Source organism: Syngnathus acus, chromosome 3 (assembly GCF_901709675.1).
Source record: "Syngnathus acus chromosome 3, fSynAcu1.2, whole genome shotgun sequence".
Taxonomy (NCBI): Eukaryota; Metazoa; Chordata; class Actinopteri; order Syngnathiformes; family Syngnathidae; genus Syngnathus; species Syngnathus acus.
This window is the reverse complement of record NC_051089.1, coordinates 13,795,730-13,815,577: the sequence shown is the minus strand read 5'-3', so window position 1 is coordinate 13,815,577 and position 19,848 is coordinate 13,795,730. Positions and strand designations below refer to the sequence as shown.

General features: G+C 39.5%; 1 protein-coding gene across 13 annotated transcripts in view; it reads left to right on the top strand.

The window, feature by feature from the left end:
* The window catches only part of neo1a (neogenin 1a), a 119,779-nt gene that overhangs the window by 32,040 nt on the left and 67,891 nt on the right, over window positions 1–19,848 (top strand). For all 13 annotated transcript variants that reach the window (XM_037248499.1, XM_037248504.1, XM_037248498.1 and 10 more), the window contains exon 2: window positions 10,341–10,664. In XM_037248499.1, coding sequence (XP_037104394.1) covers window positions 10,341–10,664 — 324 coding nt within the window. The remainder of the gene's footprint in view (window positions 1–10,340; window positions 10,665–19,848) is intronic.

The window sequence follows — 19,848 nt, the reverse complement described above, 5'->3', positions numbered from 1 at the left end:
GATAATTATTCTCTATGCTAATTCCATATCGCTGCACCACAGCTCGTCTCACCCTGAGCACTTTTAAAGAGCCTTTACACAACCAGGAATTTACGATCTACTACTTGTATTAGATTGCTGCTGTGGATTCCTGGCCGTTTTGTCTTTATATTCAGGACACCTATGTACTGTTTATTAAATCTGACCGAGTAAAACCATAGCAACCATGTCTGATTGACAGCACTGTGGCTGATTAGTTGGCGAGCACTCGGTCATAATCCACACAAGCATGTAAACAAGGACTGAAGTTGCCTGTGCGTACTTTGTACTACCGCCTCGCCTTTTGGCTAAACAACCTTCAAGGGCAGTATTAATAATTGAAGCAAACACTCAGGAGGACGAGTGACCTGCAAGAACCACTCTGCTTAAGAGAGACGATTAAATATGGAAACTATTTCTGGTGACTAATCATGTATGGTTTGTTTTCTAAGAGCTTAACACCTACCATACTGTGGGATCACTCCTCCCAGCCAATAAGGTTAATTGTTTGAGCAAGAAAAAAAAATTACGCTAGTGACTGCCGTAGGGATGTAAATGGGCTTTCTTTGTTTGCACTTGCATATGGTTCCATCAAGCGGAAGGGCTACCATACCTTTGTATTCAACATAAAGGGTTTGGGGTTGGCTGAAATCAAAGGCCTAATGATAGCTGGAAATGCAATAATGTTAACATGTTCTGCTCAAATTTAGATCTTTTTAACATATGTTTATTTCTGCCTTTGTAAAACACATATCTCGCACCACAGACACAAATACAGATTCTTGCATATTGATGCTCGTGTTGTGTTCTGCTGAACACCATTTTGAAAACACACACAAACGCCGGATCGTTAGTTTTCTGTGTTCAGGATTAGGCACATTTGGGGCCATCTTGCCCTCTTAAGTCGGTGTGGTGTTCAGGGTGGACGGGTGGGATGTGCATGAAACCCTCAAGGGGAAAGACTGAACTGCACACAAATCATTACTGCTCATCAGCCTCCGCCGCTCAGCCACTTATTTGCTTGGCAGCTTGGCTCGTCTCGCCGACACGCATTTAAGGCAGCACTCCTCATTATACATCAGGCTTGTAGGGAGGAACAAAGAAGGGGAAAACACAGTTGCATCGGAGAGGGATGGTCAAATAACGAAAAATGTGCAACCAATTCGTCATCATTTCCAAGCCCATTGTCCCAAAAATGTGTCACTCATCTATTTGTGAAAGAATTTCAACATGGCAGAAAAATGTGACCTCAGCATTACGCAGCCCCATCTGACACCCCTCCGGTGCATTATTTATGGCAACTATAATAAGTAAGGTTGTATGCAGTATATTAAATACATAATATTTTATTGATGCCCCTTTAATGGAAACTTTACAGTTAAGACTGACAGGAGAGCTTTGTATTTAGCGGCTGGTAAGCATGTTTGAATGCCTCATTTGAGCCAATTGAAAATTAAACCCACCTTCAAATACTTGCTGCTGTTTACAGGAGAATTGGCTGTCGGACTGTATTGCTCTGCGGAGGTTACGTCCGCTCTTGAAATACAGTAAACATTTACAGGCTGTTATGTTCAGCAACAGACTGTTTACACACCTTGGCCGAATGATAAGACGGCACGCCAGCTGCACTCTGATCAAATCTGCCACAGGACATGTTTGTGTCAAGTGCTCATGCGCCGCCCGATGTGTGTTTCCATTGTGAGAGGGACACATGCAGATAGAATGATGAAAGAGAGAGAGAGGGGATTCCTCGTGATGCCCTCGATCTCTCCCCGCACACAAAAACACATGCTCACGATATCATCACACGATCAAGCCGTCGGTGTTCAGGAAATAGGGTTTCTCTAACTAAGTGACTGAAGCGTTCCAGTAATTGCTGAGATAGGAATGTTTTGTGGTTAGGGCACTGCCAAATTGATATGATACAATAATATGGCGTAATCGCTCCACTTTTATTTCATTCGGAAATCTTCAAGCAGTACTGCAAGAGGTTTTTGTAACCTGTTAAGAAAAGTTAGTTAAAACATTTACATTGAAAATGTAAACAGTCTGTATAGACAAAAATTGTTTGTATTAGTGTTATGCAATTAATTGACACATTAATAACGCCTGCACAAGCAAATGAGTACAGTCTTGCAAATGCTACTGTTGAATGATGCAAATGAGCAGTTTTGACCCACACTGCCACAGACATATTGATTAAACAGCTTTATTCTTAGTTATAAACTCTTGAATATGGTATTCATTTGCAGCATCTTTTGAGAGATGGAGGGGAAAAAAGTCCTTCTATTTGGCTTTTCAGAGTTTCTGAGCCAAATGGTTTGACTTCTACTGTCAAAGAGCTTTCCAGTTCTGGTTTTCAAAAGAGGATTGTAGACTATAAATCGTTTCTTGTAAAATGTTGAACTTAGTTGCAAACCTAATGATGATTGGCCTGCCTCTGAGCTGAAAGTTTTTTTGGCCTGTATGTGTGTGCCCATCGCTGTTTTATGAGGATACGAAATGATGCAGCTCCTTTCAAAGGTGATCTTTTTGCAGCACTTTACCCTCCATATTTGCCACCCACTTTACTACATCCCCCAGTATCCTTTGTTTGTGTAGTTACACAAGCAGAGACTGGCGCCGGCCTCACACTCGCTGTTGGAGCGTGAAGAAGAAGAAAAAAAATCCATGTGGTGGCACAAAAGTGCAAACAAAGCAGTGTAATGATTGAACAGATGTGGGCAAGCTTGCAGATCTCCTGAATGGAAAAGCATGCCCAGAGGAAGAAGGGTGTCATTCTGAGAGGATTGTCACACACCGTAGACTCACTGATAACCATTCAGCAAGGCAGATTTGAATATATAGAATAGTTGAGACTTCAGCTCCACCACCGTCTGCATTGAGCTTGTCTCTTTTGTGGTTGGCTATAGACCTGGGCAGTTAATTCTGCTTATATTGCATTCCGTCATAGTAGTTTGCTTCTAAGATAATCTTAACTTTACCAGCAACATGAGCACAACTAGTTGATGGCAGTTCAAATAACTTATTAAAAACAACATGCATATTCTGTATGGTAGCTGAGCCCTTGTATCATTTGTTCATTCATTTTCCAATACAAAATAGCATGAAAAATATTTGTTCATATTTGTTTCAAAAACTAAAATAATAATAAAAAAAACAGGTAATAACCCATTTTCTGATTTTCAGTTTTCCGATCATAGAGAAAATGGGGGGAATAAAAAATGTTAACGACTTGTTACCTTTTCGTCTGCCGCAAGTTGTGTGAACCAGGAAAAACATTTGAACTTGAAGCAAGCTTTCACGAGACCTTGGAGGGTCTTCATTTATTTATATTGACACTTGGGCATGAGCACACTTAAAAGAAAAAAAATCATACCTTACAGATTTTTTTCTTCAAGCAGTTTTCAAGTGGTTTCGTTTTGTTTGCATGCAGGCCTCATGCATCTAATTCTTTTTCAATGTTTTGAAAAAGAATGAGCAAATGATACACTGATTTGATGTGTAGTATATTCCAGATGCTTTGACGCTGTGGTGATCATTGTGTGTTTCTTAGGCTCAGAGTAAAATGAGTCTTTGTATGAAAGAGAACGACAAAGGAAGGTAGACAATCTTGTACATGATGATGGCAATAATAACGAAAAGCATCTCACAGCCTTTTCATTTAGTAGTCTAGAGATAGGCCAGTGGTGCAAACACTTCACCCCTGTGACCACGCTTAACTCCACTCTTATTACTTGGCTGTCGTTAAATGCGTTTCTTAACCGCGTCCATGTTGCACAGGATACTTCTATGTCTGTATGGATTTTAAGTTTACAATCTTTTTTTTTTTTTTTAAGGAGTTGTTGCGTTTTGTTCAAGATGTCCGTCGTTGAACAAGGAAAACAAAGATCTGGAGGAATAGTTGGTTCTTTATTTGCAAGATCTTGGGTTGTTTTACGGCAGTCAGTACACAATGCACTTCAGCAGATGAAACAACGTCAGACTCCAGATCAGAAGGTTTTATACTGTCCGCAAGCAGGAATACGGAAGGGAAGAAAAGGAAGGGGGAAAAAAAGGAAAAACATCCTCATAAGGCAGACATTTGTTCTGTTATCACCTGAATGTTTTGTATCTATGTGTCATGACGTTAATGAGCTGTGCCTTAATGTGTAATGGAAAAGTTACAAAGCTGTGTGTGCCGTGTCTGTGCTCTGATGGAGCAACAATGTTTGTATAAATTAATAAGAGTATTTAGACATTGCTGTTGCTCCCTCTTCAGAGTCATATTCGATTTCAGGTAAAACAGTCATGAAGTCTCCCTCCCAGAATAATCTAGCTGACTTTGATCTCTTGTATGACAGTGTTAAATGATTTTCTCCGAAAGGCTGCGAGCAGGCAGAGACTTGCTCCTCTTTTATCAGCACCTCCCCATCAAGCACTTTGAAGCTGTTTATGCACTGCAAAATATCCCAAAAGAACAGAGTTCCTGCACATTGTTTTCAGAAAGAGTGAATCAACTCATCTGAAAATGCCATCCCAGTATTTGAATTTATATTTACGTCTACGGCCTTCCACGTGCAGACAGGGACAACAGTTTCTTCTCTTTTTTTCTCTCAGCTGTTTACATAAACCTCAACGTACAATTGGGGCAACAGGCATAAAATTCCACAATGCCTTTCCAGCTCATGATTTTATAAAAAGTGTCTTGTGTCTGTGTCCTCAAGAGAGGGCAACATGAATTCCAAGCTAAATGCAGATTAATAGGATTATTCAACCAAAATGAAATTGTGGTTTAAGGGGACTGGAGTCTGACTATTCCTTTTCCGTACGAGGCCAAACTGGGGGGAAATATTGATTTAAGAATCCAATACTTATAATTTGCTACATTTAAATGTGAAGGGAATTCTGAAGTTTATTGATTTCTTTTGTGTTTTGATGAGTGAAAATGGTTGCAAGAACCAGTGGGCTAGAGAACACTATTGGGTATATTTTCCAAATCCATAGATGTTTCTTTAGTCTCGTGGTGGCGGTGGTGGGCTGAGGGTGTTGGAACTGGTAGGGCGAAAGATGAATGCGAGTTCCTGTCTCAGATGACTATCTCATTTGGTGGTGTTCACAGAGAGGAGGAACTCTGCTCAATCTGCCCAGTCTGTCGACTACTTCCTGGCCATGTCCATACGTAGATCCGGTAGCTTGTCCCCAGATGGATGAAATCATTACAGACTTGGATAATCACAGGACTGAGGGGAAACTGGAGATTTTTTCTAGTTTCCTGAATTATTCAGAAACAAATTCTGTCTCTTTAGAATGCTGCTGCGGTGCTTTGGGCCTCTACGCAATGTGTCTATTATGAAATCGGTGTGGAATATTCAGTTATCAGTGGTTGACTGAAATTCAGTTTAAAACCTATGTATCGTAATGTAAAACTGTGTTTTTCTCAAATTAGCAAAGAAAAGTGTGCTCAGCATCTCTGTTGGTCTGCATTGCTGTCTCAGTGGGTTGCTCCTTCACTGGACATCCACTTTTTTGATTTTCATATTATGTATTATTTGTGCCCTCTGCATCCATTTCAACCTGGTGATCCTGAAAGGGGGATCCTTCCATCTGTGGTCCCTTCTCAAGGTTTCTCATTTTCCCCTGGCAGGGGTTTTTGAGTTTTTCCTTGCCCTTTTGGGAGCTTAAGATCAGGGGATGCTTTGAGAATAATTGTCAATTTTTGTCTATGTGAAGCCCTTTGAGACTGCTTGTGATTTAGGGCTATACAAATAAACTTGACTTGACTTGACTTGACTGTGGGCCCATGGGGGGAAGTCTAATAAGAGGGCGAATCCAAGCCTCAATCACTGCCGGTTAATTATCACATCCACAGCAGGTTCGAGCTTTCCCCACTGTGTCATCCCTCCCGGATCTCGATCAACTACTAACACACATAAGAAAATCCATCTTTCTGTGCATTCTCCCATTTGTGGAGGTATCTGTTCAGTTTTGCTCCAAATATTTATTAAATGGGTCATGTTGTGTGACACAGATAAGGCTTAACCACATAATTTTCATTTCTTTGTGTGGCTACCTGGTAGGAGTGGGAATTAAAAACCGGTTCTTTTCGGGAACCGGTTTCCAGTAATATCTAGGAAGCGTTTGTTTATCAATCCTGTAAGTGGGAGAACAAAACCAGCCCCTTGACATGAGCTCGACCGCCGGTGATGCCTCTTAACGAGTCTCGTTCTTTGGTGTGATCCGGCCTATGCGGTGGAGGGGGCAGCAGGGAGTGAGAGGAGAGAAAACCGTACTGATTATCACATTAACAGGTTATCTAACAAATATGATTTAAATATTTAAATCAGATAGACAGCCAAACTTGACACACTTCCCAACCATGCATCTCTCTGAAGTAACTTGGTTGTATTGACTTTATTGGCTTTCTGTTTTGCAACTTAAAACGTCTCTCGCATAGCAAAAAAATAGGATGGTAATTGAGACAAGTGGAAGAAAAGTCAAGCTTCCTCTTCAGTTGCACAGTTATTTTTGACTCTGTGAAGACTAATGTGAGTCGTGTGGCGACATTCAAGCAAGTCACAGTTTGTTCAGGTTTTCGGCCACACAAAAAAAAAGTGCCTGCAGTGTATTTCAAAGCAACAAGACCTGTACTGTATTGCCGTTCAGACTTTTAAATTGCAATTCCAATTCTTTGTGTGTTGAAGTGTTTTACCAAGATTGCCCTTGCCTTTGTCCCCCCCCCTCCCAGTCACATTGGGGGCTCCTTTGCAGTAAAACCAACTGGTTTTGAAAGTTCTGTCTAAAGAGTGGCTCAATAAGAAGGGTAGTCAATATGGTTGCTCTCAGACAGTGTCTCAGTAAGGGAAGAGGTTTCCTGCTGAGCCACTGATGGAACAAAACAAGGTCTTTGTTCGAGCAGACTCTTTATCGCTCTCCTTTTCAGTGTTTTTCCACAAGGATGGCTCTTGCCTGTTTCATGGAGATGCTTGGATGAGTTATGCACCAATGTACTTTTGCTCTGTTATTTTCCAACATGGGCTTATGCTTAATAATATTGCCTCAGCTTGAGAGCGCAGTATAGAATATCATGGCATCACCTTAAGCTGCGCTCCCGAAAACCTTTAATGACACAGAGCAAAGTGGATTTGGGACAGAGGTAACAGCCCATACTTATCAAGTAGACAACCTCATTTTCTAGCCTCATGCTCTCTGCCCCCTCGTTCTCACTGGTTGCCTGTTGTGGTGTTTCCTCATTTTCAGAGGCAAGCCGATGCTCTGTTTCCTCAAACCATTTGAGACTATTCAAAACACTCACGTATTAGACTGGACATACAGTAATTCTCCATACGCACTTTCTACAAGTGGCCACTGTATCACAGTAATTCCAACATTGCCTCAGTAAACTCACCCAGAGATGACTCTCTTTATAGAAGTTTGAAAGTCAGAAATGCTTGAGGCTGAAACAAAGAGGTCATAATAATATCCTATAGTCTGAAAAAAGGGAAATTTGTGTACCGTATTTTCCGCACTATAAGGCGCACCGGATTATAAGGCGCACCTTCAGTGAATGGCCCATTTTAAAACTTTGTCCATATATAAGGCGCACCATATTTGTTATATAAGTCCATATATTTGGACACGCCTGCCGTAATGGCTCAATATTGGTCCATATATAAGGCGCACCGGATTATAAGGCGCACTGTCGGCTTTTGAGAAAATTGGAGGTTTTTAGATGCACCTTATAGTGCGGAAAATACGGTACTAATTCGGTGGCCTCAACGTTGTCTTACTCCTTTGGCCGTTAACATGCATTGCATCTGTGTTAGAAGGTCTTACTCACATTTTATTTAGTTTTGAGGTGCATTATCTGAGGAAAGCGGTTTGGATAATGGATGTATGGAAAATATAATGCTCCTTCCACTTTTCAATGGCCCCATTACCATTCACCAGTCTTATTGTTTGTGTTGTTTGATTCTCGGCTTATGTTCGATGTTGTTTACTGCCGAAAGCAGATGGTTGGCCATTTTGTTTGAGAGTCGTGGTAAAGCTAAGCCCCCCACCCCCCTTACTATTGCTATGATGGGGATAAAATGTTGCTAAAAACATCTGTTGTGCGTCTTATTAAATGTGGAAGGATAGCGTTTACAGAGTACTGGGTAAAAATGCTCTTTTAACCCAACTCGCCTATCGTATAGATTCAGTGTTAGTGTAAAGTAGAGAATTTCTTCGTGTCACTCGTCTGAGTCTGTAGCTGCTTAAGTATTAATATTCTTCACAATATAAACACTCGGCTGCTCTGACTGAAAGCCGCCTCGCAATTAGGTGGAATTTAAAGGAGCCATATCATGAATTTTATTTCACAATTTAGAACTGTTCCCAGGTAGCTTCGTAAAATGCCCTTGACAAACTTTCTGTATGTGTAGTTTTAGATGCACATGTAAATTAGACACTTCAGACACATTTTCAGAACTTAATAAAATATTTACATTAGTTGATTAATTTTTCCCTTGATGGCTCTCAATTTGTATGGAAGCGATTAAAAAGTCTATTTCTCAAAGTGTCCCCTTTATAATTACTCTAACTTGCAGTTGCTGAAGAATATCTGCTTTGACAAATACGTTTAAGGGATAAGGTAAGGATGCCCAATACCACCATCATTTTACATGCATAAAAATGTTCATTAAAGCGATGACACATCATTTTAGAGTGATCGCTTGTTTATTTCTGACAAAAGGCAGAACAGTCATGCTGCTATTTAGATTTTATGTTTAAAATAAGACCCCCCAAAATCACTGAATTAGCATTAGTTTGTAATATATTTAAAGAAAACTGCAAAATACAACTAAGACCCACTTGCGTTTTAGTCTTGGTTGGAATTGAAAATAAATTGAAGTGCAGATATAATAATTTCAACTGTTAACTGTTAATTAACTGATCTTGTCACAAATTGATTTGTGTGAAATCTGAGCCGGTTTAATGAAACTCACCTTGCAGGAAGCCATGATTTATTCTGTTGTATGAATGGCAACAGATGGATAATGCAGGTTTTTCTCACTTCCACCATCTAATAGAGCATTTCATTATTCTGCCTGTCACGTCGTCGCTGGCATTGATAGATGAACAAAAATATTCTTCTAGTGAATAGCCATACATTTTTGGAAAAATTAAGTGAGTTTGAAAAAATTCCTGCAAACGCTATCTAGTATGCTATGGCACCCCTGTTGGAAATAAAATCATTCATTTAGATAGAATGGGTGCACTTTAACACCCCCCATGCTGAATGAGCATCGAAATGATTGCACAGCTTAGTCTTAAAACTGAGTTACCTGGCAATTGAAAAAATATAATTCACCTCAGTCATTTTCTGTCGCAATTTTTCTGTAGTTGAGCTTTCGAGATAAGCGCATTAAGTATTGCTACTGCTTGGTAATGGAGCCCACATTACAAGCCTTCTCTCTTTGGTGCCCACAAGGGAGTTGACGCCGCAAGGTAGAGGACTTACCTCCGAGAAGTTATATTGCTCAACCGCCGACATCGCTAGTAGCTCTATCCTTCCTCTCTCTCCCTCACTTGCTCTTGGAGACAAGCCATTTCTTTGGAAGAGAGCAGGCATAGTTTAAACTGTGTTTAACATTCCGCCTCCTATTTCACTCCATTCACTGCATTATTAAAATACCTCCACCCCCTTAATTATTTTCCACCGCTCCCCATCCCTGCAGAAATGGCAATTGCTGTTATTTGTCTAACCAATACCACCGTATGACTCTAAGGTGCTGGGACCTGAATAATGGATGAGTACAAATGCAAAACAATTGCACTTAGTCTGGCTTTGCACCATCTATTTCAATACGATGTTAACGTCTATAGGCGAGAAAAGGAAATTGCAATTGCGCCCCACTGTCTCTACAACTTCACTGCACTCTCCGCTCATAGGCGCGATATTAACTTGCCAGGGAGGCGAGTCTGGGTTATATTTATCAGGCTCTTCTATTCAATTTCAATGGGGTTTGTGGTTTCATAATGAAAAGTGTCCGTATGCTTTTCTCTGAGAATGGAACGTTTAGTGTTTGACCAGTCATGTACTTCCAAGGTTTCTTTTTAAAAAAATCTTTTAGCAAGCAGTCATTTTCTCATGACTTGCCGTTTATTTCCCAAGACCCACCAGAAACAATATAAATCCAAATTGTACAATAATACCAAAGACATTTAGATACAGTGTTTGTGTGCATTATGAATAATTTTATGTTGTATTCACAGCAGATATTGTATCATATGACAAAGTTTGCAATGTGGTGGTTGGAATCCAACTCAGTCTTCTCCATTGTTTTTTTTTCTCCCTCCAGCATCAGCAGCACAGCCTTTCAACCCATTCCGGTTCACGGTGGAGCCCCGAGACACAGTGGCTATTCGGGGTAACTCTGCACAGCTCAACTGTTCTGTACACAGTGATGCAGCCGTACCAGCACGCATAGAGTGGAAGAAAGATGGCACCTTCATGAGCCTGGTTTCGGATGAGAGACGGCGCATACTCCCTGACGGCTCCCTCCTCTTCACCCATGTGGTTCACTCAAAGCACAACAAACCCGATGAGGGCACTTACCAATGTGTGGCCACCATCGAAAACCTAGGATCCATTTCTAGTGGCACAGCGCACCTCTATGTTGCAGGTGAGGGGGGTTAGGGCACTAATATGTAGGAAGTTATACTTTTATTTCTTTCGATTTCAGTACTGGTAACCCCGTTGCACCAATAACCATTAAATGTGTGAATAGATCTTCTGACTCGTTAAAATTGAGATTTGTCTAACCTGGCACTTGAACATTGATTTTAAGAGCAGGTTCTGTTGTGAGCAGGTTTTGTATTGGCAGTTAGTAATTATAAAGCTAAACGTTTCTAATTAGCTGGCGTTTTTTTCCCCCCTTAAACTCCTCTTGGCAAACTGAGTACTTCTTGTGCTCCACTTGAAACACTATTATTAAAGTACTTTTTAAATTATTTTGATGACTACATGAAAAGAAAACCTAACAATTGATTGACTGATTAAAAAAATAATAATATTAGTCCGAAACTGCTAAATAAATCATCTTTTCTGCAACTACAGCCCTACAATTATCGTGGACTTAAAGTAAAAAGAAAAAACAAAGTGGACATCATGACCAAAATCTGCAAATAATGGAATAATCGCATTGGATTTCAATGCACTAGCCAACAGTACAACTCATTGCAATAAATTAGGAGTAAATTTTCAAAATTTGTGAATAGAAATTTGACTGAATCATTTTGAAAAATAATCTAATTGCATTGTGGGTGTGTCATTGCAATTCAATATTAATTTGTTCAAGCTCCTCTCTACGAGTAGCAGTAATTTTTAACAAACACAAGCAATAAATTAATCTATACAACAAAACAACTACAACAGATTCATTATACAATACATGGATGTTTTGAATGTTTTTGTCATATACTTGGTTAGGCTTACGCTAAAATAAAGGCCTATGAACCAAGTATGAAAGACTTTATCCACTTCAATTCATTCTTACTTTACCAAACACTTTGACTAGCAGTCTTTTAAGCCTTCATTATGACAACTTCACAGAACTCTGCCAAACAAGTATGGAGTAAATAAAAGTAAGAACCAAGAAGTAGCAAACTTTCACAATATTGGTGGCTTTATCACTTCAACTTTTCATGTTTCATGAAAACATTGTATGTAAACACGTAAATTGCACCTTAACGCTGAACTCATTTCGACACTATTTCAAAATATAGATAAATGCGATCAAAACTACCCACCCACTGAACTGAAGCGTTTTCTTTTCCTTTTCTAAGTTGCAGTCTTTGCAGTCTGGAAATGGCATTCTACTGCATGCAATCGATTTGAATTCAATAATTGTTCGGCCCAAATAGAAATTGAATTCCTTCTCTTTGAAAAAAAGGTAGTTTTTCTTTCCTCTGAATGTCGGCCATGCGATCTTCATTTAAATATCATCTGCTACTATGCTTCTAATGTGTGCTCCTTTGTTGATGGGAAAATGTTTTCTAGTTGCTTTCTTTGGTTGTAGTCATTGATTTCTTGTCCTTGAAGTGTGTCGTCAGGCCACACAACAAAAACCTGAATGCATTGCTTTTATGGATGCTACATGCTTGAAAAAGATTCTGATTTGTCTTTTCTATTTCTTCTATTCCAATGTCACCTTTCTCAGTGTGAGAACAGTGAGTGACATGGGATTATTAGGTTTCTCGAGTCAAGTCGTGCCCTGGAATTCAATTTGCAGCCCAGCAATGCATTTACTGTGCTTTCCTCTTGCCACAATGCTGGCAGGTTTAAAGATACTCAAGAGATGCCAGTTGCATGGCCTATACTGTAGTAGAATACTTTTGTAGTCTTGGTTGTATTCAAGGTGTGTATTCAATTTTGATATTTTACTATTAGTTGCGATAATCATCCTAAAGATTTTTATTTAAACCAACAGCACTTTTGTCACTGAAGGATAAAGAGGTTACCCGGTATCAGAGCAACTAGCTCTCGTGGTCCATCAGGCTGCAGGCTATTATTAAAAAAAACATTGTTCTTCATTGGAAAAACACTAACAATGATTTGGTCTCAACGTTGTTTTTCCTGCTCACCTCGTGCAAGACAAAATAATCATCCAATTGACTCAGAACAACATATCTCTCTACAATCATGTGGGGTCTTCACAGCCGCAGTAAGGCACTAAACAAATAGTTTCAGCGCTTCCATTAGCTCTCAGGTCTGTGGAAATATAATGCAAATGGGGAACTTGAGATGAGCGCCGCTGTCAGACAGCCTCATAGCCAAGGGGTCAACCATGTCTGGGCGTTAGATGCAATCACTTTCTACTTCAAGAGTGGAGCATCCGTCAGCTTGAGTCAGCAACGTTCACACACATACTACATTTATGGTTTGACTTTAAATATTTTGCACAAACATGGCTGTTGGTGATGGACCTGCTGCTGGCGGGCAAGTGGCCTGTAAAAAGAGTCGTGAGTGCAGGCCATTAGGTCACATCAGATCCAGGAATGATGGTGCAGGCTGACGGTGGCGTGGGCGTGACCTCTTGGATGTAATGACCGAACAAGTCACGGATGGCTGGCGTGGCACAGAGCATATCCGACAAATATCAGGGTAATATCTGGGATGGATTGCCAGGAGACGTGGGACTTACTTCCGCGTGTTAGCACCATCATTGTCACACCTCCACAGGCTTCTGCAGTCAATGCTCATTTACACTGACTAAATTAATACTAATTGCGCTTCACTCTTTTCCCTTCTGCCCAATCAGCGCTCATTTAATTCATCTGAATTAAGAGCAAAACTTTAGAAAGCATTCCCCAGTCTGTTTTCTCTCTCTCCATAAAAGCAGATGTGTAAGGTATTGTATGAATTGTAACTCTCAGCATCGAGTCGTATTGTCACACCGAATTGACTTGTAATGTGGACTATAGATACTGTTGTATCAGCACAAAAATTATGCAGCATCATATAATGCACAGGTGTCAAACTCAAGGCCCGGGGGCCAGATACGGCCCGCCACATCATTTTATGTGGCCCGCGAAAACAAATTGTGCATCAATTTCGTGTGTCATTACTAGAATTGCAAATTGTCTTCACTTTTAATATCTTTTTTTTTTAAATATTTGACCAGTTTTTACTCGTCTGATTCGAAAATGAGTTATTTGTCAGTTTGTTTTGTAGCTTTTACTGTATATAATATGAGGTGCTCATACATTTATTTGGGTTGACAGTTATAATGGCCCTCCGAAAGAAGCTATGACTACAATGCGGCCCACGAAAAAAATAAGTTTGACACCCCTGACATAGTCGTGCATTTAATCATGTTATTTTGTTTTAAAATAGGGCAGAACAATGCCCTAGTGGTTAGCAAATCTGCTTCGCACTTCTGAGGTGCTGGGTCTCAGCTACAGCCTTCCTGTGTGGATTTTGCATGTTCACTCCAAACATGTGGGTCTTCCCCAGGACTCTAAATTGTCCTTTGACCTGTATAAATCATCTCAAAGCACTTAAACGCTCAATCAGATTGTTCTGATGTCAACTCTTCACATCCACAGGTCAGCATACCGTATTTTCACGTTATGTGCATCTTGGAATTATATGCTGTGATCATTTTATAGTCCATAATTGCTTGCTTTGCGAATCTGGCATTATCTCATCGTCTTCATATGTATATTGTGAGGAACTTCTTATTTTGAATGTGTGTTTTTATTGTGCATACATTTGTATTTCTTCGTGGAATCAAGAACCGTATTGTAATAGTGATGTGACTTGGGAAAAGGTTGTGATGAAATAGCCATTGTCTTTGTGCTTTGTTATGTGGCCTCTTTTGTTTGGTTTAGTCTGTGTGACTACAGTCAGATATCATGGACGTGCACACAGACTTTAACAAGGGGGAGGTTTGGGGGACTCAGGAGGGGGGCAATATTATGTGTTCAGTTTGAGTCTTAGTGGGGAAAAAGGAGGAGGGGAGAAGAATTATAGGGCAGAAAGCAAATGAGCAGTGTGCAGCGGTGATAGCCAGGACACAAAGCGCTACACAGCTAATGAGAACTCCCATCTTAACTGGCTACTGTTCTCCCACACAGGCGCCCCCCTCCCTTGTCTGGCTTTGAACTCCTGAATTGCTCATATTGAGTCACACCTCACTGCTATTAAAAGGGAAACCCCCCAATTGAGAAGAGTTCATTCTGTCTATGCTCTTGCGTGCTTTTTTTTATAGTTTAAATCCTAAACACCTGCATGCACTTTTAATATTTCAGTCTATATCTGGGGTTTCTTGCAATATTCCTCTTGTTCTGTCACAATTTTAAGTCTGTAATCCTTTTTTAATTGTTATACCTTCCACAATTTCTTCAAATCAGGTAAGATGATCCAATGAGTCTAGTGTCATCACCCATTGTTGTTATTCATGACAGATAAGGGACACACTTGGACGAGATGGCTAAAACATCTTTTGTTTTAGAAATAATAAAAGTATGTCACCATAACATGGGTAAACATGTACAGATGCAACAAAATGAATCCCCCCTCCCCCACGCACACACACACGCACACACTCACACTCAATATATTTGACATACATATTATTTATATCTAAAATCTAAAGACCAAAGTGGACTAAAGCTCCAATCTGAAAATTCTCTGCTTACAACACCGGTGTATCATCGTGTTGCATTTGTGCTGCCAAAACTCCTGATCTTTATGATTTTTTCAGCATAATCTCCACGCTAATCTTCCCCACACAAAAATCACCTTGAGTCCTGTGAGTTTGTTTACATCACATCTTTACTGTGTTTTTGGTAGCATCCTATAATAGTGTTCCAGTCCCCCACATAAGCCTGGCATGGCGGTGTTTCAGCTTTTTTTTTTTTTTTTTTAACAAATTTGTTTTTTATCTGTCTTTATTTCACCACATCATGTGTGTAAAATAGTTGACATCCAATGTCAGTTCCTTGCACAACTTGTATTGCTCACCTAAGCATTGCTTATAAAAATTAAGATTCACTTTGTGTTGATGACAGGCCCATAGAATGACGTCATCAACAAATTTCATTACAAATATTTAAGAATAAAAGGTTATTGTATAGATTTATGCATAATTAATAAAGAAATCAATATTATTTGTTTACAACTGCTATAAATGGTTGTTTAAATCATAAAATAATAGCAAAAGAAATCTGTAAACATCGGTCGCCCAATTAAATTGACCGATTATGGTCCTTCAACTTAGGCCAAAATAACTTAATTGGGCGACTGATTAATTGGTCGGGCCCCTCTTTAGTTCATTTTTGTTTCTGTGTGGACATGGAGACAAGCTAATGCATTGAGAGATTTACATTTAGTAACCGCTCACTCCCCCAATACCAACAGACACGCTAACTCGCGCTAGATAGCAGTACCCATGGGTTTCGTGTCCTCGATAACACAGGCTCGTCGTTTCTCAACCACTAATTAATTACTGTGTCATTAAATTAAAATACTCCTACTTGTAACTACTGCCTTCTCAAACACAAGGATTCCCTTGTGCTAACGCTGCTGACAGCTACAAGGGATTATCATTACTGCTTCATGCATGATTCTTCTCTTTCACGACAAAAGTATTGAGGCGCACCTTGTAATCAGTCAATTTTTTATTATTAGATGGCTAGAGCTTACTTCTTTCTGAATTTGAATTGTTCACCTTACCAAAAAATTTTACGCAGTTTGGGGAAAGTCCCTTTCTTGTTTGAGTTTATAAAGCTTGGGTGAGTTCGGTTTGGAAGAACTTAAGAGCCTCAAACTCAACCCCATCAAACCCACTGTAGACACTTCTATTTTCAGTTGTATTTATTTTGGCAAGGGAGCATTCCCAAAATGATTTCCTTCCATTTCATTCTTTATTTTAAAAAATTGTTAGTAGTAAAATTGGTTGCTACTAGATTTAGAGAAATCAGAGATCATGTAAAAAAACAAATCAAAAGTTTTCTAAATACAATTAAATGTTATTTTATGTAAATCAAACAAAATCTTAACCAACAAGCATCACAGTGAAATCAGAGATTATTTCAACTTTGTTTTCACCTCCGCATTGAATGGTTAAATCAATATTGGTGAAATGTGTATTTATTTGTTAATTAGATTTGCTCAGAATTTCGCATCTTAGAGTAAACTTTACTTTTATCTTTCTCTTTAGATTGGAAAAAGTCTCGGGGCAGTCTTGCTGGCAGGCACTAATTAGTTTATTAATTGCTCCCTATAAACTAACTAAATAAATGTGATTCCATTTTTTAACATTGCAATCTAGTTTTCTTCTACATTCATCAATGTGGTATGCACAGGCCACAAAGGGATATTTTGTTTGGACCTGGAAGACGAGACTGGACGGTCCACATTTATCCCACTGCAGTTTTCTCTCGTCAAACTACTTTCATTGGCTTACTGCTATTTTTTCCCCTCAATGACTCAACATCCCCCCCATCTTTTCACTTTACTACCTCTCCTAGCCTCTATTTCTTTATTATCCTCTCATTCCTCTGCACAGCTCCAACACACCCGATGGCCTGCAGACACTCACTCCCTTGCATTGCAGTTCCACTGTGACCACCGTGCTTACTCATAAAGAGAAGAAATTGCTAACCAGTCGTCATAAAACAACAGCACAAACATGTCATTCACTCTCCCAGGAGCCAGCAGAAAGAGAATATAACATATTTTGTCTTAGTTTAGCTTTTTTTCTTCATGTAGTTCACTTTGATACTTGCATACATTTTATACTTGTGATTTTTTACCACCACATTTAATCATTGATTTATTTTTTTTTAGCCCCTACATGTAATGTTAATTGTTTATAATTGCAATAGGCTGTCATTGTGAGAGAGGGGTGTTTATCCTCTGGTAATGTTATACTTGACAAGTGTAATTCGCCAATTCATGCAATACTTCTACTGGTTTTTGTAAGTTTACAGCACGTTTACGTAGAACCAATATGGTCTGGCTGTTTGGATGACATGCATGAACTCAATTTTACATTGTGAAGGCCTCTTTTGAACATTTACGGACTGTCTTTCTTTTGAGTGCTGGGTTACTGCCGCAACAAATGGCTCAGATCTGGAATCGGGGTCAGGGTTGTTGTGTTGTTCCATTATCCTGATTTCTATCTTTCCGTGGCACAGGAGAGGGTAGAAAACCAATAGGAGGACAGTTTCAACACTAAGGAGCATTAGTCACCGATTGAGTTGAAAAATGAAAACATTCATCTACCCTTGGAGACCGAGTAATGAAAAACAAAATGCAGTTAAGACGAGAGAAACTGCAGTCAGACTGTTCTGCTTGATGTGGATGCACAGCACACACAAACAGTAGTTGTACCCTTACACAAAGGTTGGCAAAATATGGCGTGAAGTCCAAGATGGAGCAGGAGAGAAATCCATCTTTTTACCGTGTGTTTTTACAGTGTTGACAGGAAGCCTTTTTGATCGTAGGAAAAAAGACAGGCTCCATTTTAGGTGCAGCCACTGATTGATTCGGCCCTCTGTGTAGGCGAGGAGGCTGATTAGGATGGCCCTATCTCTTCTCTCCAGACACCTTCGTGCTATGTGCATATGTGTGTTTGTATTTATGAAGAAATGTACACCTGATTGAGTGGCTGAACATACAAACAGTATTAGTACGGTTGAACTTAATGAGGCTCTTTAATGCAGCCAACAGCCCCTTTTACCATCTAAGCAGATTTTTGTGTGTGCAAATAGGCCATCAAAGCTGAGGATCTACATAAAAAGAGATCGACAAATGTTGGAGGAGTTCTCGATCTAATTCATTACGGATTTGATTCTAGATTGTGTTGCGTTGAAATTTTACCTTACATTTTGGATGTGACCAAATGGAATGTTGCCTGCGTGATCACTGGTAATCTCACTTTTCTAAATTGTCTACACAATCTTGAATATTTCCTTGAAATGCTTTCATTTTTACACATGACGTTTAGGATGGAACAAGGGCATCAGTAACTGTATGGGTAATTGTTATTTTTTTTTGCGGACAATACGGATCCCTTTCTATCCCACTCTCCATCCAACGAATTTGTTTGCTGACATTGACACGAGTCACAAGTGGGGATTATAGTAATTAGCCAACATCTTTTATGGATGCATTTGTGTCCATGTCCATCACCTTCAAAATATTGTGTGTTCGATTCTCATTCAGTTTTGAATTAGCGCACACAGCCATTTATATCTGGGGATTTAGTCCAAGCATTTCTCAAATCCCCTTGAATCTGACACCAGAGTTCACTTTCACAACATTTTCAACGGGTATAATGTTGTTGGATAGCCCATCAAAACATCGACTTTAGTCCTGTTGGATAGTATAAACTAATATTCAGTAGTACTGATGGTGCTAGCTAGACATCAATCAGATAACTGAAAGATAAAAAGTGCAAGCATGTCCATCTTTAATTGACCAGCTCTCATTCAATTTTTGAAATTCATCTCTGTGCTGCATAGTAGAGAATGATTATTATTTTCTTTGAATGGGTAGCTTTGCATTATTTTTGCCTCTCAACAGACAGGTTCATTAACTCGATGGGCTCTGAAATACTTGTCCGATGATGTGAAAATGTAATTTTTTTAGAATGGGCCATCTACCTACTTCGGGACTTAAGTTTGCCGTAACCTCCATCCTCTTCCACTTATCTATTCCATAGGAATAACCTAGTATGCAAAGTTTTTTTTCTTCAAATACTCAACTACTTTATATTTCCATAAGACAGTGTTTTGCTCAGTCATTCCCGTGGGCGTTGCTGTTCATAAAGTGTCAGGTGTAGTGTTTACCAACATGAAAACAATGTCTGAGCCGTGATTTGTTACTTGGAAAGAACATTTACACACAGCTCCTAATCTGCATTTAAAAGGGCCAGAGAAGTGGATTCTGTTTATCCTCCGTTCCCTCTGTATAATTCACTAAGTGTCCTTCCTTGTTACTGTCTCAGTGGTTGTAAGGTCACTGCACCTTGGCTTGAATGATAAATTCCCCGCAAATCTGCTTGTTGAATATTTTCGAGGGATCATAATCAGCATAGTGAATTCAATTAAATTAAATTGAAATTGGAGCAATATTCCCTCATTTGGTCTTTGGAAAATGACAGCTGAGCGACCTGTGTAACACACAGGTTCAAGATCTCCCATAGCTGTTCAGCTGAGATCAGGTGAGCGTGAAGGTCACTGTGTATGAATAATTTTCATAGCATCAAAAAACTGATTTATTCAGGTTTGGACTTTAATAGGTCACTTGTGTGTATCTAGCCTGTTACAGACTTTATGTGTGCCGCCATCCTTTCA